At 45.5% G+C, this 21,137-nt stretch overlaps 1 protein-coding gene across 1 annotated transcript; it reads right to left on the bottom strand.

Moving 5' to 3' along the window:
• Positions 1-7,756: 7,756 nt before the first annotated feature.
• On the bottom strand, positions 7,757-18,578 carry C4bpb (complement component 4 binding protein beta). The gene is made up of 6 exons (XM_048430645.3): positions 18,102-18,578; positions 17,410-17,580; positions 15,816-15,992; positions 15,155-15,248; positions 8,510-8,627; positions 7,757-7,959 (listed from the first exon to the last, which is right to left on the bottom strand). Exons 1-6 carry the CDS (start codon positions 18,151-18,153, stop codon positions 7,804-7,806), a joined length of 768 nt encoding a protein of 255 aa, XP_048286602.2. The 5' UTR covers positions 18,154-18,578; the 3' UTR covers positions 7,757-7,803.
• Positions 18,579-21,137: the final 2,559 nt, after the last annotated feature.

Here is a 21,137-nt window from a genome sequence, read left to right as displayed (position 1 = left end):
ACTCCTTTTCCTTCCTCTCATCCATAAACATAGATACATTTCATTCCCTTCTTTTTTTATTGTTTTATTGTTTAGAAAGAGTTTGTGTGGCTCTGACTGGTCTGGAACTCACTACATAAACCAGACTGGCCTCTACCATGCCTATCTATTTTTTATTAAAGAAACAAAACAAAGAAACAAAACCCTCTTCACTTTAATGAACGTCTCATCCTTTAAATATTCCCAGTAGGAGGCCCACTCCATAGTATATCATTGTCTTTGATAACTGTCGTCAGTTCTAGTCACATTACTGCTGTCTGTGTGATATCTTCAGTACCTCACACACAGCATTCGGGGCTGTTTTTGAATACTTCGTCCCTAACAAAACCAGGTCACAAACTGTTTTGGTATAAGTTTCACAGCACCCTCATTCCCTCTGTTCCATTTTAATCTCCGCTGCCATAGAAATAGTTCACACCATCAGCATCTTTTGTGTGGATGTCTCAGTCTGTTTTCTGTTTCTGTCACGGAATGTCCCAGACCGGGTACCGTATAAAGAACAGAGGTTTGCTTTTTACATCTCTGGAGTCTGTTAAGTCGGAAACTGAACGGCCTGCACTTGTCTCATGGTAGGAGGCGAAGGACAAGAGGACAGGCACGGGGCAAAGAAGAAATGGAACTGAACTCAATTCTTTTATCGGCTCTCCTGTGATAACTCACATATCTGTACCAATCCATTCTGAGGGCACTGATCCATAAACCCTAATCAGCTCCTGTGCTGGATAGTTCATGTCAGACTGACACAAACCAAAGCGGTGGGTTTTCAACCTTCCTAATGCCGGGACCTTTGAATACAATTCTCATGTTGTAGTGACCCCCGACCTTGAAATTATTTTTGTTGCTACTTCATAACTGTTCTCTTGCTACTGGTTATTAGTATCCAGGCACACTTTGGCCCTGCCCCTTGGACACAGTCACCCCTTGGCTTACGGCAAGCAGTTCCACTGTACACAGTGCAAAGGTCCCTTTAAGAGACAAGTTCTAGTCTGGCGGTGGTGGTGCACACCTTTATAATCCCAGCACTCAGGAGACAGAGGCAGGTGGTGTGAGTTCGAGGCCAGCCTGGTCGATCTCCCTCTTCCTTCCAAAGCAAGCAGTGCTCAGGTCTCTCTTCTCTCTCTTTCCTCTTTTCTTCTTCTTCTTCTTCTTCTTCTTCTTCTTCTTCTTCTTCTTCTTCTTCTTCTTCTTCTTCTTCTTCTTCTTCTTCTTCTTCTTCTTCTCTTCACCCCCCTCCTTACCCTCCCCCCTACCCTCCCAAATCCTCTTCTTAAACACACTCAAGCTCTCTCCACATGGATTCATCTCAGCTGTGGTTCTCTTAAAAAGCAAATTGTATTGGGCAGCCACACATCTCTTGGGCTTAAAACCCTTTGGGCCCGACCCTATGTGACCATGTAGGGGCACGGCTTGTGCCCACTCTTTCCCAGAGTCCCTGAACCTTGTAGGTGATGATCCAAGGCCAGCTTGAGCCACAGTCCGTACTGAACCTCTGGGAAGCTGGAGTTCATTCTGTGGGACTTTTTTCTTTTCTACCTCACTCATGGAAACTGTACCTCCTTCCCTTAGACATTCCTCCCACCGTGTCTAAGTCTGCCTGGGGCAGGATCCTCCCTTTGCCTGGAAACATTCTTTTTCACTCTTCTGTTCAAAATCAATCTCTCTCTCTCTCTCTCTCTCTCTCTCTCTCTCTCTCTCTCTCTCTCTTTCCTATTCTGTCTCTGTCACCACTGCACCATCCAGCCTGGAGGGTGGGTCCCTCTTCCTGCCCAACTGTGGGCTGGCAGTTTATGCTGGGGGATTTTCCTGTCTACTTCATGTATGAAAGAATGTGTGTGACCGCACAGATGTGATTCTGTTTTAAATGTATGTTTCATGCATCCTGTGCGTTTGTTGCTCAACTGCTCTAAGAGACACATAGATTCTAACTGCCTCGCAACACATGGGCAGGCACAGGGCAGAGTCGATGTGCTCACCACTGTCTTTGCTATGGGTGATGAGTGATTTTTGCAATCTTGACTAAGGACAAAGAGGGCAGGTCAGATGACCTAACCTTCATCTTTACTATGGGTGACCATGTGACCGCTACCATCTTAACTAAGGGCAAAGAGGGAAGGTCAGAAGACCTATCTGCCATCTTTGCTATGGGTGACCATGGTTCCCAGCGAGCACTTCACCAGGTTGGGACTGGGAGGAGCCACAGACTCATGTGGTTTCTCCCCAATCCAAGCAGCTCCACAGTCTACCCCCACACAGGGATTCTATCTGCCTGTAACAGCTCTCTCTCACCTGTAACAAATCTGCTTTTCACTGGTAGCTTTGATTCTCCACTTTTTCCTTTGCTCCAAAGACCTGCACATGTCTGTCTACTTGTTACACAGTGCGAGTCAGAGATGGAGAAGCCAGCTTCTTCTTGCTCACTTTTCATTTTTAATGTGTGAATGTGAGCTAGTTTTAATTTGTATGTGTATCTATGTGTATCCGCATATGTAACTTAAATTCAACTGTGCATCTATAAAACTCTGTGTTATTGTTTATAAATACATGGTGGGGGAGACCCGTTCCACGAGGGGCAGCAGTGGGCTACCCAAGGCCTCGGTCGGGCAGCGGCAGGTCCCCTTGGCAGGTGGGAGACAGACAGATAAATCATGCAGAGAGAGAGTTTGGTTATAGAGTTTATTTAGTGGGTTATGGAGGGGAAAGAGAAGGGGGGAAAGGAGGGGATCTGCTTGCCCCAGCTGGAAGTTGGGGGGAAGTTAGGAGTGGGCGGAACTTGTCTCTTAAAGGGACAGGGTACACAGGTGACAGGGAAGGTCAGCAAAATAATAACATTTTCATCTTTTTCCTATAATAAAAATGCAGGGCTTAGGCATGGCAGGTTGAGGGAATTGGGATGGCAGATTCTCAAGACTGCTTCCTGCTTATTTGTGGGCTTCGTCTTGGAGGGGAGAGGCCTGAGAAAGCTGGGTGCTGGTCGCATCCTGGGGTAGCCAGTAGCTTTACTCACGTCCAGGGTTTGTAGTATGAAACTGTCCAGTGTCTCTTGAACCTGGGAGGATCTAAGAATGTCTTAGGGTCCAAGGAAGTGACATAAGGTGTGCAAATACAAGTTATTAAGGTGTGTACGTGCAAGATATAAAGGTCTGAGGATAAAAAGGTTAAGTAATGACAAAGGCAAGTGATTGGAGATGTTTAAAAAAATAAAACATGTTTCAGATCTCCTTTCCATTATACTGCTGCTATATTAGGGCCCACAGTCTTAACATTAACCAACAGAATTCTAAGCCATTAATCTGGCTCTGACAGAGTACTGCTATTACTATACTGTGATATCAAGACTTTAAATTCTCTTTGGTTGTTTTCTAACTACAGGCCTAAAAGATACTTTTCACAGTGAAAAAACATTTGTCACCACCATTCCTGACATGAGTACACTGCCGTTTCTACAAAACAAATTTCAGTACAGATTATAAATGGTAAAAATGCTAATGGGTCTAAAACCTAGGTTTTCACAAGCTCAAAGAATTCTTGTAAGTTCTAGGGAGCCAACTTGGAGGATTCACCTGGAACAGGTCAGATGTACCCCTCCCTCAATTACCAGACCCTAGGAGCCTAAGCCTCCCCACTCCTCCCTAGTCCTGACACCCCTCCCTCTATCACCAGGACCTAAAGAGGTTTTTTTTCCTAAACTTAACCTTGTCCTCTCCTCTGCCAGTACCCTGCCAGGTCCGAGAGACACCGGACAGTTCCACAGAACCTGGAGAGCAGTGAAAGCAACCAGATACCCCAGAGCATGGCAACACCCCAGCTGTCTCAGGTGCCCCCCATGCCCCAAATCAGCAGGAAGCAGTTGTGGGAACCCCACATCCTCATCCTCTTAATCTGCCATGCCTAACTCCTCACCTTTCTAATAGATGAAGAAGAATAGGAGGAAGAGAAAGAGGAGGGGGGGGGAGTATCCAGGAACACTTTGGCCCTGCTCCTTGGGTACAGTCACCCATGGGCTTACAGCAAGCAGTTCAACTGTATATAGTGCAAAGGTCCCTTGAAGAGACAAACTCCACCTATTCCTTATCTCTCTTTTGCCCAAGCAAAAGCAAAAGCAGTTCCTGGTCCCCCCCCCTTTCTGCATCTCTCCCTTCCCTCTCTCCCCCCCACCCTCCCAACACCCTCTTCTTAAATAAACTCCACACTCAAGCTCTCTCTGCATGGTGTATTTTGTCATGCCCCCCCCAGGTCCTCCCTCATTCAGTTTTACAACATTGGTATCGACCATAATGTAAATATCTCATATGCAGAGCATCTGAAATGCAAGCTCTGTGAAAGGCTGTCGAACTCCCAAAGGGGCTGTGACTCAGAGGTTGAGAACTGCTAAGCTAAAATCACTTAAGAGAAAGGAACCTCAATCAAGAAAATGCTTCCCTATGAAGGGGCTTTAGGCAAACCTGTAGGGCATTTCTTAATTAGTGATCAATAGAGGTCCCAGTCCAAGGTGGGGGGCTCCATCCTGGGCTGGTGGTCCTGGCTTCTATAAGAAAGCAGGCTCTGCAAGCCATGAGAAGCAAGCCAGTAAGTGTAAGCAGAGGTCGCTTGATTGTTCCTGGCCACCCAGACCCCAAGTAATCACACAGAAACTATATTATCTAAAACACTGCTTGGCCTATTACCTCGGGATTCTTATTAACTAAAGCTTACATCCTGAATTAACCCATTTCTGTTATCTTGTATTTTACCACAAGGCTCGAGGTTTACCAGTAAGGTTCCATTTGGCATCTGTCTGCTTTGGCAGCTACATAAAGTCTCTCTGCCTCTGTTTTCTTTTCTCCTCTATCTGCTTGGAATTCCCACCTTGCTCTATTCTGTGCTGTCATAGGCCCAAAGCAGCTTCTTTATTAACCAATGGTAATAAAACATACTCACAGCATACAGAGGGGAATCCCACATCAAGTAAGCAGCACCCTCCACAGCCTCTGCATCAGCTCCTTCCTCCAGGTTCCAGACCTGCCTGAGTTCCTGCCCTGACTTCCTTCAGTGATAAATGGAAGTGTAAACCAAATTAACCCTTTCCTTCCCAATTTGCTTTTGGTCATGGCGTTTCATTACAGCAATAGAAGCCCCATTGGAGTCGTCTCGAACATGAGCCTTGGGGCACATACTCGGACCACTGCAGTAACGCTTTATTGGCTTCTCCATCTCAATTACTTTCCACCTCCACCCACTCTCCGGAGGGTTTTCCTTGCCGCTGTCAGAAATCATCCTCTGTGTGTCCTTGTTTCACTGCTCGGAAACCATGTGTGTTCTGCCTAAAAGAGAAGCGCAAATTTTCTAATATGCATTCTAAAACTCGCTGTCAGCTGGATTCAACTAACCTTCCTGTCCTTCACCACTGCTCAGGTTTCATCCAAGCCAACCCGGATCACATGCTCTTGCCTGAACACACTCCATCTTTTCTGCATCTCAGCAACCCTTTCTGAAAAAAAAAAAAAGTGAATCAAACATTCATTTTAAAACATTAACGCGCCTTAGGGAAGCCGTAGGGCTCCTGTATCTCCTACTCTTTAAATAAGGAGAAGAAAATACACTCATGGTACACTCCTATCTCAGACCTGTGGTGATGTGGGACTGGGAGTTATCCAAAAGGTAGTAACAGTGTTGCCACATAAGGCTTAGAAACCTGGCTTCATAAACCAGGTGTAGGAAGAGTTTGCAGCCTAAATCTATTTCTGTCTCAACAGGTCGTTTTATTTATTTTGTTTTGTTGGAAACATTTTAATGTTAATTATTCCTTGAGAATTTCACACAGTATATTTTTATAATATTTTTCTATCCTTCCACTCCTCCTAATTCCCCACTCACAAGACTTCATGTTCTTTCTTTCTCTTAAAAAAAAATAAAAGGTACCTGACAATGGTGGCTCACGCTTTTAATCTTAGCACTCGTGAGGCAGAAGCAGGTGGATCTGTGAATTCAGGTCAGCCTGATCTACAGATTTCCAGGACAGTGAGCACTACACCAGAGAAACCTTGTCTTTAAAAACCAGCAAGAGAAGAAATTACCAAAACCATGGACTCTGATTTGTGCTAACTATTCCTGAACACGGGGCCTGCCCTGGAATGTGGTTGCTACACAATGTGACTCCATTGGAAACAAGTGATTTTCCCTCTCCCAGTTGCTATTAAGAGATCCGCTTATTAGATAAGGGTGGGACTTGTGCCTACTTCCTTTCCTCCATGCTGGATTTTGTCCTGCTTGTGTTGGTGTCTTGTCTCGGTATTCTGCCACAGTCTCTGAGTTCATAGGTGCATCTTTCCCATTGTGTCTGGAAAGGCTGTATCCTTAAAGTCATCTACTACCCCTGTTTTTTAAAGCTGCCAACTCTCTTCTGCATAATGCCTGAGTTTTAAGGGTAGTGGTGTGATAAAGATACCCCATTCAGAGCTGAGCAACTGCAAAGTCTCTACTCTGCATATTGTCCAGTTGTCTGTGTAAATTATCACCTCTTCCGAAAAGCTTCTCTACTGAGGATTGAGTGACACACTGATCTATGGGTACAGCAGTATGTCATTAGGAGTCATTTCATTGCTGTGGTCCTTTTGTAGAATATTTGTTGTCTCAGGGTCTTGGCCACTTACACAGTGTCAGGGATGGGTTCCATCTCATGAAATAGGTTTTAAAGTCAATCAAACAGTGGTTGGTTATTCCCCTAACGTTTGTGCTACTATTATACCAAGGGTCATATCTTGTATGTAGATGGTTATTATAGCTTGCAGGTTCATAGCTGAAGGAGATGTTAATGATTAATTGTCTCCTCTGGCAGCATGTATAGCACCTTCCAGCACTGTGAATGCTACCCAGAAGGGATGAAGCTTGCAGTTCTCCATGTGGTATGTCATAGTATGTGGTTTCTCTAGCAATAGAAACTTACTATCAAGTTGTCGGAACAATCAATAGCATTGGCAATCATCTTTAGTGCTTGGGGCTGTGTAGGACTCAATAGGTGATTTTAAAGATGTAATCATATATTTTTCTAGAATAAAAGGTTAGTTCTTGTCTCAGAATTCTTTGACTAATAATTCATGTCTGGTGTGGGATAATTGTCTGTATTCTGTCAATCATGTTTTAAATAAATGCGGATTGGCCAGGCAGGAAGTATAGGTGGGAAAACCAGACAGGAAGTAGAGGTGGAGCAAAGAGAACAGGAGAATTCTGGGAAGAAGAAAGCCCATTCCTGCCAGTCCTGCCCAGATCACCGAAGAAGCAGGATGTGATCTGCCCCAGCTGAAAAAGGTACCAAGCCATGTGGCCAACATAGATAAGAACAATGGGTTAATATAAGTTACAATAGTTAATAAGAAGCCTGAGCTAATGGGCCAATCGGTTATAACTAATGCAGAATCTCTGTGTGATTTTCTCTGGGGCTTGCCGGCTATGGGGTACCAGGTAGGACAGAAACCCCAACAAGCCGGCCCTCATGTTACACATGTCTTATGTGAGGTACACTCAGATCAGGTACATGATTTCTTATCCTCCACACAGCCAAAGAATTAAGCTCTACATTCTGCATTAGCACGCTGCCAACTCTGGTGTGAAGCAGATAACCCCCGTAGTTGGCCCTACATTCTAAGTCAAATTCCCATGCATGCCCCCAGAGTACACACAATACATCAATTCTACGGTCACAAGACCTTGCATTTCAGCTCAGTAAGGAACAACCTGCAAGCACTTTCAGAAGTAGTTTATTCGCAGGTGTATTTGTTACCATTTTGCTTAGCTATGATATTTCAGCAAAAAATCTTCCTTCAACTTAATTTTCTTCATCTCCAGGGAATACTTCAGCTCCTCCATCGTCAGTCCGCTTTCCTTTAGTCTTCTCACAAAGTTCTCTGTGGCATTGCAAAGGTCCTTGCTCTCCTGAAAGGCAAGCTAGGAAAAGGAAAACTTTTAAAGTTACAAATGGGGACCTGAGATTAAGCTCTCCACTCTGAAACCAAGCAGCTGCAAACCCAGGGAATTTCACGTGGGTCTGAGCCCTCGACATGATCAGTCCTTTACATTTTCTGGTTTAAATATAGTTATTAATGTTTCTCCAAGAATACATACAGGCCAAAGTTAGTCTGAAGGAAATAAATGAGTTCAGAATGTATTAGAATCTGGACTTGATCAGCTTCTCACAGCAGCTAGTACTTACAGATCTCAGGCACTGAGTAGAATTCTATATCTTCTTTGCTATGCTGAAAGAGTCAATAAACCCCATAGGAAGGATTTGTGGGATGCTTTGATAATGATGATGAACGGGAATGCTATCTAGAAGCACGACTTAGTATTTCATGAAGCCCCTTCCGCAGTCAAGCCAAGGCTAAGTCATTCGAAAGCATTACCCAGCATTGGACAGATATTCACTAAGCATATACCAAGAGCAATGCCAAGCCCGAGACTGCAGCTAAGAACAAAATGGAAAACAGCCCCTACTTACAATTGCTTTCTCAAGTGCAATCTGGTCAGCCGGTCTGGGGGCAGGCTCACAGGTAGGATACGAACTGTTCCATTCCCCATCAACGCATTGCAGCTTCTGTGTGCCCACTAAGTGGTACCTAGAGATTCCAGAACAACACTTAGCCTCTGCAGCTTCTGAGGTGAGCAACGGAGACAGGTTTTGTGTCGCTGTATTTCAGTGTTTCGAACCGTGATTAAATCCACCTTCCTGCCCCTGAGCCTTAGTGCATGCTTAGATTATCTCCATCCTAACAAAACAGCCATGGAATAAAACAGTTCTCCTGAAATGATGGGCAAACCCAAGGGACGAGTCAACCCAAAATAACACGGAGGAAAGTGTGAATTTCAGGGCCAGAGGAGGGAAGAAGTGGTCGATTGATCATAACCTAAACAGGCATCTGTATTAAGGTCTAAAATGCAGACGCAGATGAATGGGTAGACGAGAGCAGTGGTGTGTGATCAGGAAGCAGAAGGGGATCCAAAACTAAGAATGGGATTCAAAGGCTGATGAAGTTACATGTCCTGGATTAAGTCAAGAGGAAGAAAGGGCAAGAAGCCCATCAAGAAGGGAGTCCAGATCACCTGAAGGAGGGTCAGCCCTTGTTACAATGCTTTAAGAGTCCAAAATCTAAATCATTACATTTCTGGTTTCTTTTGTTTCTTTACGGTTTCTGCTCTTGGGCTCTGTGGGAAATGTTCCATTATCTGGATCTGAGACAGTCAGCAACTCCATTCCTGCAGGCGTTCTCAGACTGTAGGAGAACCTGATGATGTGGGGAGGTGGATACTGGCCATTTCTCTCCTTTGGAGACAGGAGACAGAGCAGGAAGGCAAGGCCTGCTAGACAAGCGGATCACACCCATGAGAAATTCGTCACTGCAGTGTTGAGTACCAGAATCCGACTTCCCTCTCTTCCCTCTGTATACAGATGCTGCTATGCTTGTTAGCTTGGTGGGGATCCTTGCTTTCTGGCCTGATGCTATCAAGGATTGCTTGATAATCAAAGATGTCCAAACTCCCATTGAGTCCTCTGATTTCTTTCTTTGGTATCTTGAAATAGTTGTCACCCCTAAAGTCTCCGAGACCCTCCTTAGGAGAGTTTTCATAAAATTGGTTTTGTCAGCAGAATTCCATGAGGGAACAGACTCGGGAAATTCTGGATGCAGACACAGGTTCTGCCAGAGAAATCCTTGGCTGTCCTACACCACCTATGTGATTTAATGTGTCCCCATCATGTGATTTACGGGAAGCACCCTGTGAGTACATGGAGACCTTAAAAGTCCAAGAAAGATTGCTAGCCAAGTTGAAGGCACAGAAAAATCAGTTGTGGGAGAGCAAAAGGAAACCTGAGTGGCCACAGCAGCTAATGAGTAACAATCATGCTGACTCAAAGACGCCATCAACAAAGAAATAACACGGCTGATAAGTGGAAAGATTACAGGAAGAACTAAAGTTAGGAGGAGATGCCAGAGGGGCACAAGTCAACATCAAAGAAGCGGGAGCAGGCAGACACAAGTTCAGTGTGATTCTGCAGCAGACTACCAAGACAGAAAAGACCTACTGCGGAGACGCCCTGAAGATAAGGACTCAATCTGCCTGCCTCGGCTGCCTGCATCCTCCTAAAACATCCCTCCACTCCTCCAGTGGAACTGAGAGCCAAGCTCAAGCAGAAACAGAGTGTGGACCTCCTGCTGAGACCGTGGGACTGCGCGACAGCAACCGTCAGCCATGCAGTGTAACTGTGGAGCTCCCGGCAGTGCGGTTAACGACAGCCTTTAGACATACTTGGTCCAAGTCCAAAGGCATTCCCACGCCAAGGGAAATAGAGACATCTCAGAGAAACTGCAGTCATGTTTGAAGAGACTTGGTATGAAACATGCAATGTGTGTTCTGACTCTACCTGGTGTTTATAATGACTTGTAAAGCAGAGACGAGAAATGTCGTCTTGCACTGGGTACCTCCAGTCAGGCATGAGCTCCGATAGCCATGCGGTTGCTGGGCTATGCCAACACTACCAAAAGGAGCTCAGGCAGATTCGGTGGAGTCAGAGACAAAGGGGTGTGCTGTACTCAGAATAAGTAAATGTGAAAGTGGTGAGAGACTAAAAGGCCACTCAGTAGAAGAGGGTGGCCCGGGAAGTCTCCCAGATGCAAACGGCCCTAATTAAACTCAGAGGGAGTCCCCCAGCACAACACAGGAGTATGAGGGAATACTTGTTGGAAAGAAGGAATTTGGTGGGAGTGGGAGACAGATGGGTGAGAGGGGGTGAAGGGGGGCAAGAAAATGATGAAAATGCAGGATTTACATGTATGAAATCGTCAGGCAGTAATGCATTTTAAAAAAACAGACAAGGGGACAAATTTGGCCAATAAAACTTTGGAAATCAACTCCCTCAAGAAAAGACTCCAAGCTCCTAAGACAGTGTGTACCTTTAGAGCTCCAGAGCAGGCACCCATGTGTGTGCGAGGAAAGAAAAAGGAAAAATCTGGGCCTATCCTCCAGTTGGAAATGCCATGAGAGACAGGGCTTCCCCTGAGCCAGAGAGTACAGTGAGCCTCTGGTTCTGGAGAAAACAGAGAACAGAGACTTGTTCCAAGGTTCCACATCCCTGAAACAGACTTCATATACAGTTGGCTGCATACTAGTTCCCAGTAGCACAGAAAAAGTCACTATGCAGACAGCTACTGGTGTCAAAGATGCACATTTCTAGCAACCCAGATAAATTTAAGAACCATTTAACAGGAGCTAAGACCTCCGGAGGACAAAGAGCCCCAGCGCTCACTTTGAGACTGGGTCACATGCCCCCCAAAGGTCTGTACCATAATCCCTGAATATATTGTGAGAGTGGACATACTATGGAGAAAGTGTTTGCAAACTACCATGGGAAAAGGTGCATGGTAAACAAACATGTCTTGGCCATAAAGCCGATCTCAAGAAACCACACCAGTGACCTCACTGAGTTCAAAACTATATACCAGTATTTTCTAAAGGTACGGAGGAGCGCCAAGAGATCACGGAAAGAATCCACGAATTGGGGAGAGTAAACATCACTATGCTTGTATGTAACCCCTTTCGTTTGTTGCTGTGCCCTATCTAAAAGTCAGATGGGACATAGTTTGGACAACTGGTTACTGGGAACATTAAGGTGTATTTGGCCATACTTAACACTGCTCTACTGTTTAAGTCTTGGAAACACAACTGGGCCGTCACCATTGTGTTCTATGTACTGTATTTGTCCAGTGATTTCTTCAGCTCACATATAGTAGTTGAAAGGCAAGAATATTTTGCCTTCATCTCGAAAAGCCACCCGTGGACTTTCACCATGTTTCTCCAGGGTTATTTACACAGTTTCACAATATGACATGGGATAGCAATATCTGACCTAGCGGAATGGACCAAACCATCAACTGTTCAAATATTGCACTACACTGAGGAGACATTAATCCAAACAGAGTCCAAGGACCTGGATTGTTTATGAAATATTTGAGTGTCGTCTATTACGATAAAAAAGGAAGTATTGCCACAGATGTAACAGACAAGGCACAGAGGCCCAGGCTTCCTCCTTCTCGTCTGGGTTAGGCAAATCAGAAATTTGTAGGACTACTTGACGACTAGAGGGCTTCCCTCCCATACCCGGCCCCTCCCACCTAAGGCCACGCTACAGTTCAAATGCCAATCAAGAGGTATGAGACTGTATAGAAGCTTATCCCAAGGCATTTAAGGAAGCAAAACAAGGTAGAGCAAGTACAGGGTATGAAGATAGTTCATCCACAAAAAATGTCCTAACCATGCATGTGTCTGTTGGAAAAACAATGGTGTACTACTTATGAAATCTTAATAGATATGAAACCCAATGGCCCAGAAGCTGTTGTCAAGACACTGGATGCTAGATAACTTAGCGGTGGACCCACCCACAGTCGGGCACAGCGCTGATAACTACTTAGTTAAGTGAGACTACCTTAGATATGGAGATAGCACATTCTCCCTCGTTAGAGAACTCCAACAGTGTTGGTACCCCATGAACTACCAATAGAAGACATGTAGGTGGAGCTTATCCCTCATCAGCTCTGTCTGTACCACAGTCACTCCCAAATATCCACACAGAGACTTAATATTAATTGTAAATGCTCAATAGCTTAAGCTTGTCTCCAGCCAGCTCTTAAAAAAAATACAAACATGTTTTTACATTTATTTTATATACTGACCACAGTTTCCCCTCCCTCCTCTCCTCTAAGACCCCCCACTTCCCATCTGCCCCCTTCCCCTTCCGCTCCTCCTCCATCTCCATCAGAAAGGGGCAGTCCTTCCACAGGCTTGAGCAAAGCATGGCAAAGCAAGTTGAGGCAGGACCAAGCTCCTCCCTTTGCATCAAGGCTGGGCAAGGTAATCCAGCATGGGGAACAGGTTCCCAAAAGCCAGATAAGTGCCACAGACAAATCCTGATCTTATTGTTAGGAGACCAAGCTACATAACTGTCATACACATGCAGAGGGTCTAGGGCGGTCCCATGGAGGCTAACTGTTGGTCCAGAGTCCATGAGCTCCCACAAGCTCAGGTCAGCTGTCTCTGTGGGTTCCCCCACCATTACCCCCTGGCTCATATATCCATATCCAATGAATCTATTTCTTAATAGAAATTAGTTTCTTAGTAGAAATTAACCTATGTGCTGCCCCAAGGCACATTTTCCTCATCTACAAACTTCCCATGTTGCTTCCTTGGTCTGGCTCAAGACCCTCAGACCCTGCCCTTCTTCTTCCCAGCATTCTCTCTGTACTGAAAATCCTGACTAGTTACAGCCAATCAGTTTTTTATTAACAATGACAGCAACGCACTTTTACTACAAAAGGATTATTCCACAGCAAAGGGGGCGTGACTATGCCCAGTGAAATGTTGGACCACACTCATCAGTGAAGGAAAGAGAAGCAATGATAAATTGGTGGATTGGCAAAGTGGAATCACCTTAACAGAGGGCAGCAACCTACTACTGAAAGACAGAAAGCGCCTGTGCTGATGAAGGTCAAGTTTATAGCACTTAGGAGGCCAAATTCCACCACACAGTATGGACCCTAACAATGTGAGATCCTAGCAATCCTAATTATTAGCACAGAGAGTTGGGCCATATTCAGAGGCCTTCCATTTTGACTCCCTCACTGACAGAGTCAGCAGTGGTCCATTAACAGACACCCACTGTGGGAACAAGAGCCATGGAGAGATATGAGGGGCAACAAAAAACGCAAGCCAAAAACATGATAGCATGTTGCTGCTCAGCTAATCTTACAAAGACCTGGAAATGACCAGGCTGGTCAGACTGAAAAAGTCCCCACCAGGTTACATGGCTGAATGGGGCACGCAGGTCAGTCATGTAGGCCATCGCAACACAATGGAGACCCATAGGACAGACATTGTACCTACTTACAAAAAAATACATGAGATGTTCTCAGTGATATCCACAGCACAAGCTAAGATGGAAAATGCACTACATCAGCCCTCTACCCAGCTCAGGGGAATCCCAGTTTAAGTTGACATTTGCTAACACTGTTTCTAGACTTCTGCAAGCTTGTCAGGAAGTGTCAACCAAAAGACCATGAGGTAGTAATCACTGGACTGAACTCTCCATATGGGACTGTCTAGGTAATTAAAATTGCCAAGACCATTGTATAGGTCATGAAGTGAAAGAGCAGGTGAGGAACCAAGGCCTACTGTGGGTCTTCCATCTACCCTTCAACCCAATAGGATCAGGACTCACCAGGAGCAGGACCCATCAAACAGTAAGTAACAGAATCATCCATTCAAGGTAGACTCCCACTTACCTCCCTAAAGTACTGAGAATGCTCAACCAAAGGCCAAAACAAAGACGAAAATCCAGCAGCGATAGAGCAATAGTTGCAATCACCCAACACAAGCCCCTAGCACTGAGACTACAAATTAAAAGGGGCAGATTTCTTTGGCCAGTATGGACACCTGGCAGAAGTTTGCTCTTCTCAAAACAAACTTAAGTCACACCATTCACAGATTACCTTACGTAGCCCTAGAAGGCCCCAACCACGGCTAAGTCCGTCATGCTAGAAAATGGTCTCGCAAGTGTGCGCAGAAGCAGGAATTACTCACAAAGGGACATGTCATATAAACAAACAGCAACTCTATCTCCCTTCAGGATCCTTTTCTTTTCTCTCCCGAGTCCCAGCCTGACCACTGGTTGAATAACTGGGAATAATGAACACTTTTCCTAATGTGGTGCTTTGGATCAGATGTCCTCCATAGTTTCCCACACTTGAATACTCCATCCTCACTTGGTGGCACTGTTTGGGAAGGCTTAGGAGGTGTGCCCCAGTCGGAAGAATTATGTCACTAGAGGGATGCTTTGAGGGTTTAAAGACTCATGCCATTTTGAGTTCATGCTCTGTGCTAAGTGCCTGCAGTTGAAGACGTGAGCTCTCTGCTTGCCGCTCCAGCCACCATGCACCCACTGTCACGCTCCCTGTGATGACAGCAATGGACTCTTACCCTCAGGATCCGCAGACCCAAACCAACCCTTCCATCTACACGTGGCCTTGGCCGTGGTGCTTTGTCCCAGCAATAGGAAGGGAAATGCTCCCACAAGGACATGAAGGTGCTCTGCGCTTACCTGTCTCGACAGTAATAGGTAACAACAGATCCCGAAGTAAAAGAGCCTCCTTCAAAATAGCCATGGCTCGGAATCCCAGGAGGGTCACAGTCTCCTAAGGGGAAGAAAGCCTGGAGTGAGATTTGTGAGAGCCGGGTGCAATTCACAGGGCAGGGATTCCTGTGCTGTGTGGGCTCTAGAGTCCACCATCTTCACGCTGGTACAAGCAGGACCCGGGAGCATGTTCTCCATTCATTCCGTTCTCATGAAACCATAATCGCCTGTGGAAAAGCCTCTTTCCCCAGCTCACCCTCTGAGTCTGGGAAAGGAACTACACACTGTAGAGCTGACAGCTGGGAGGATGCAAGAGATGGCAGATTAGGGCAGAAGGCGTGGCTCAGTTGGTAGAGTGCCTGCCTAGCATGCATGGGGTTCAGGCACCAGCATCGGATAACAAGAATGTGGCACACATCCGACCCCAGCCCTCCTGAAGTAGAGGCAGGAGGATCAGAAGTTGGGAGAGGAGGGGAGGGAAGAGGAAGAAAGGAAAGAGGAAATTTTGGGTCATAGTGGAAGAAGAAGTAATTCACATGGCAGATGAAGATTTTACTCGGTTGTATACACTAACATGGCGGCACAAGGCAATAGTGACCCCAGAGTGACAATACTAATCAGTACTTACTACTTCGGCATATGGGTAAGGAAGGCGCCCAAGTGTGGTCCTCTTGGCACTGGCTCCAGTTGCTTCCCTTGAGGATGTAACCATCAATGCACTTAAACATGATTTTGTCTCCTGCACTCACAGGCCCAGAATAATTGGTCGTGCCATTTTCCAATACAGGCTCGGGACAGTGTCCCACTGAAGAAGAGAACAGCCAGTGCTCTGAGAGACTAGGAAGAAGTAAAAGCCATATGTCCCCAAGCTTCAGAAAGACAATAGTAACTCAGAACGTAATGGTGCCTGTGTATCTAAGAGAATAGGTATTTTCAAACCATAAAGGCCAAGGTACCATAATTGTGGAAAAACGAGTGGACTGCTGTGTGGAAATTTCCTCCAAAGCTCCTTAAGACCTACGGCCTTCAAAAGAAGGCTCATTAAGACTCTGGAACTTCTAAAGGGAAAGAACTCAGCAAGAAAACAGCTAAGAAGCCTCTGGAACATCCTGAACCTGACCAAATTCACAAGGTTCTTACCTCCCCAAGGTTACATCAGCAAGAAGGACTGCTGGGAGCTGCTCAGACCAGTTGAGTGGCCTGAGAGAGAGTTTTCAACCTGTTTAGCTGCCTGCAAGGTGTAGAGAGAGCTGCAGGTTCCCAGCTTTTGTGAGCCATCGTAGCAGCTGGTGGGCTTTCGGTGATGCAGCTGTCTTGGAGTCACTTCTGCTCCTGTGAGTAAGCCCTCACCATCTGGAAATAACCTCAGTAAACTCACTGACTCACCAAGCTGGGCTTTGGTCGTATGCTTAACTACGGTCTGTCATTAGTTCCGTATCTGGAATGGGCAGGCATTTTTCAATGTCACGCAACATGGTCATGCACAAGAATGGTATAAGAGACACCAGAACTGCACATAATGAAGCATATGACGGGCTATGACCAGTAACATGTTCATTATACTCCTGTGCTATTGAATACTGTTCAAATGTCTACGTTTCAAGCAAATCTTTCCTTTTCTTTCATCTAACCAAATATATATATACTTATTCATTTCTCTTTTCTTATCTGTTTTAATTGTTTCTTTCCCGTTGAAAATAAGGAGTCAATGGAGAGGAATGTAAATTTTTCCATATGAAAGGAACTTGAAAATGTTATGTTTACATAAAATTAACACAGCTTCTTAGAAAATAGCAACAACGGGAGCAATCTGGAAGAATTACGCTCTGTCATTGTGGAACACAACACAGTGAGTTTTGTCACCCGGAGAAAGCCACTTGACTCTCACTTATCAGATACATAAACTAAGGATATAGTTTTCTCTAGTTTAAAAGTAAGGTGATGGACAGGCATTGGAGATGTGCCTGAAATCCCAGCACTGGCAGCGGGTGGAAGTTCCAGGTCCCTGGGGGCTACAAATCAAATTCCAGGCCAACGTGATGGGCTACCGTAACAAGATCTTGTCTCAGAATCACCTGGGAGAAAATGCACAGTAGCATCTCAGAAACGGAGGGTTTTCTGCTTGTTTGATTGATTTTTTTGTACAATTTTAGCATGGCCTACAGGAAGCAGGATATAATAGGATAAGGAGATGGTGATATGAACAGAAAAACCAAACTCACAGCGGCACTCAGCGGGGGAAACATCCAATTCCTCTGAGATATTGAGGACCAAAGACTGCTTTCCCACCAAGTGGTAGCCTTTGATACACAGGTAATCCCCCAGAAGCTGTCCTTCTACTTCCTTTGCAACCAATACACTATTATCCACTGGAGGAAGTTCTGAACAGCTCTCTGTTGGAAGGAACAAAAGAGTGGAATCATTTGGCATATCACGGGCTGCAAGGGCACCCCACTGTACTCCTCCCTCCAAGTCTGTGTAGACTGATCCTCACACTGTGTCCTCTCTCTTCCATGGTTTGTGTATCCCCATCCCCCACTCTCCAAGAATTTCTAAAGTTATGTTTCCAAACAGATCATCGGCACCGTAGTCAAATTCAGCCACAAGTTATCCATTCCTGAAGAAGCAATCCCTCCCCACGTTCAGTCCTGGAGTTTTTAATAGTTGACATCTCGGGATATTGAAATTGTCACTTTTGGGGGTCCCAGAATAAAAAGAGCAAGTCACCAATGACCACCCATCCCAGGGTACAAGATCACCATTAATATAAACTAGGTCCCCGATGAGTATAGAGCATATACCTTAACTGAGAGTTTTTAACAAATACTATAAGTGTAAATTTCATTAAAACCCTACACAGAATGCCTATTAAACCACACATTGACATGAAATATCGTAAGGAAATCACACTTACCATCTAAGGCAGAAATCAGCCACACGAGACAGCATACAGCCCAGCAAAGCATTTGGTGCGCAGTTACTTGACCCAGGGTGAAATTAAACCGTAATTTCAATCAAAAGCATCCTTCTGACCACCTACGATCAGAACGGCTTGCTTCTAGAGAAGGAGTTATAGTTTCCTCCTGGAACAAATGTGAAAGAAAAAAAAAAAAGACTTTCCTGTAACAAGGAAGAAGAGCAGAAAAAAGACGATGAATCCAGTGGCTTTGAAACCACAAAAGATGATTACAGAGCGGCCAAATCTAAACTTTTAAGGAATTTCCCAGTTCCTAGAAATGCAAACCCGTTGAACAGTTCCTTTGAGCTGCGGGTTTGTCCTTCCCCAGCAGGCGTGGGCTAAATGGTCCTGGACAACCTTGACTTCTGTCAATATTTGCCAGTGTTTAGTCCACTGCCTACAGCTCTCTCCAGCTTTGGGGACAGAAGATGGGGCAATGATCAGTGGCACTTTCCCAGTGAAGACCAAACTGAGCGTCTCCTCTTCCCCACTTTTCTAAATTCTCTCCTGTGCCAGGAATAGCACTGACGGGCAGGTAAGATAACGCAAGCTATGAATGAGTGCGCCAAAGATACAAGAAGGGGGACGCTGAGTTTGTCAGACACTGCAGAACACAGTGGAAAGGCCTAGAGACAAAGTCTACCCAGAGGCAACCGAAGGAGCAACTTTTCTCAGGTGGCAGGCATTTCTCCGTGGGCCATTGTTCTCCATGCTACAGTGTTCTGGAACATGTGAAGTGTTGTTAGAAGCAATGACAGTCTGCTGTTTGAATCAGAAATGGCTTAGCACAACCACCTATTCTGAGCTGGCATCCACGTTCTAGCTAGAGCTGGTTCTGAATGGCTCTGATGGGGGTCTTCCTTGGAGGCAGCCGTGTGGCCTGGCTCTGAACCAAGCCTTCAGTGAGCCAAGGCAGTCTTGTTTTGAATGCCTCAGTCCATCCATCCATACCAGATCAGCTTCCACGTACCAGCTACCTCAGGCCTGTCTCAGTACTGAAGACTGGAAGTTTAAGTACTTCTGGGAAACTGAGAATTCCTTTTTGAGTTCTTAGTCTGACTGATAAAAGAATTTTAAAACAGTTAGAAGGAAACTTGCGAACAGTTTTAAGTGTGAAGGAAAGAGCGGTAGAACAGGCAAGCCTGCAAATCTTGGCATCTGCGGAGAGGCAGGGGGCGGTAGAGAGGAAGTAAAGCTGTCCTGGCGACGGAGGTTGGCAAGGTCGCGAGCAGCTGCTGGGGGCTAGGGGTGGGGCACTTGCAGAGAAAGACCGAGGAATCCCGGAGTGCCTGGGAAAGCATGCTTCACTCTGGGCATGTGGGAAGAGAGGAAGGGGAAGGTGTATGTTTCTGAAAGCAGACGGCCTCTGCAGTGTTCTAAGGGAAGCAGTTTGCCCAAAGGAGGGTCTTCTGCCAGGATTTTACCTTATTCCCTGTCTACACCTGCCTATTCCTGGGTGCCTCCTGGTTCCATCAACTATTCTTCCCTCTCCTTCACATGGCATCAAGCAAATCAGATTTCCTAATGGGGGAGTGGGGTGGACTCCTGGCCCAGTGACTGGCAGGTCCAGTTGGCTAACTCTTAAAAGAAGACTATTGTATATAATGTTTGGAGAGCCTTAGAATGCAAGCTCTCCACCCAGGGACAGAGGTAAAACCTAGACCGTTATTTTGAAGAAGTAGCTTTACCTTAATAGACCTCAAGAATGACTTTTCAAGTCTCTTGCCAACCCTAAAATGGCTCCCTTAATTAAGATATCTACTTCCTTGCTCCCATATCCACCCCTTCCTTCATCCCAACCATCCCATTCCCCCAAGCTCTCCCCATCCTCCCCTTCTCCCTTCTTTCTCCCCATCTCCCCTTACCCCTACCCCACCCCACCCCCAAGCTCCCAATTTTTGCCTGGTAATCTTGTCTATTTCCAATATCCAGGAGGATAACTATATGTTTTTCTTTGGGTTCACCTTCTTATTTAGCTTCTCTAGGATCAAGAATTATAGGCTCAATGTCCTTTACTTATGACTAGAATCCACTTATGAGTGAGTAGAGACCATATTCATCTTTTTGGGTCTGGGTTATCTCACTCAGGATAGTGTTTTCTATTTCCATCCATTTGCATGCAAAATTCAAGATGTCATTTTTTTTTTTTTTTACCGCTGAGTAGTACTCTAATGCATATATATTCCACACTTTCTTTATCCAATCTTCCATTGAGGGGCATCTAGGTTGTTTCCAGGTTCTGGCTATTACAAATAACGCTGCTATGAACATAGTTGAACAAATGTTTTTGTAGTATAATAGGGCATCTCTTGGGTATATTCCCAAGAGTGGTATTGCTGGATCCAGGTGTCCAAGGAGATTTCCCCAGCTTGTTCCTTGGGCAGCTGAGGAGAGGGCGCCTGAACTGGCCTTGTCCCATAGCCACACTGATGAATATCTTGCATATCACCATAGAACCTTCATCTGGTGATGGATAGAGATAGAGACAGAGACCCATATTGGAGCACTGGACTGAGCTCCCAAGGTCCAAATGAGGAGCAGGAGGGAGAACATGAGCAAGGAAGTCAGGACCGTGAGGGGTGCACCCACCCACTGAGACAGTGGGGCTGATCTAATGGGAGCTCACCAAGGCCAGCTGGACTTGGACTGATGGAGCATGTGATCAAACCAGACTCTCTGAATCTGGCTGACAATGAGGGCTGACTGAGAAGTCAAGGACAATGGCACTGGTTCTGATTCTACTGCATGTACTGGCTTTGTGGAAGCCTAGTCTGTTTGAATGCTCACCTTCCTAGATCTGGATGGAGGGGGGAGGACCTTGGACTTCCCACAGGGCAGGGAACCCTGACTGCTCTTTGGACTGGAGAGGAAGGGAGAGGGGGAGAAGGAAGGGGAGGAAATGGGAGGAGGGGAGGAGGTGGAAATTTTTAACAATAAAAATAAATAAAACTATTTTTAAAAAGAATGACTTTTCATACAGTGACTTAAATC

This window comes from Myodes glareolus, chromosome 5 (assembly GCF_982192425.1).
Source record: "Myodes glareolus chromosome 5, mMyoGla1.1, whole genome shotgun sequence".
NCBI classification, from domain to species: Eukaryota; Metazoa; Chordata; class Mammalia; order Rodentia; family Cricetidae; genus Myodes; species Myodes glareolus.
The sequence above is the reverse complement of the archived record's forward strand: the minus strand, read 5'-3'. Positions and strand labels throughout refer to the sequence as shown.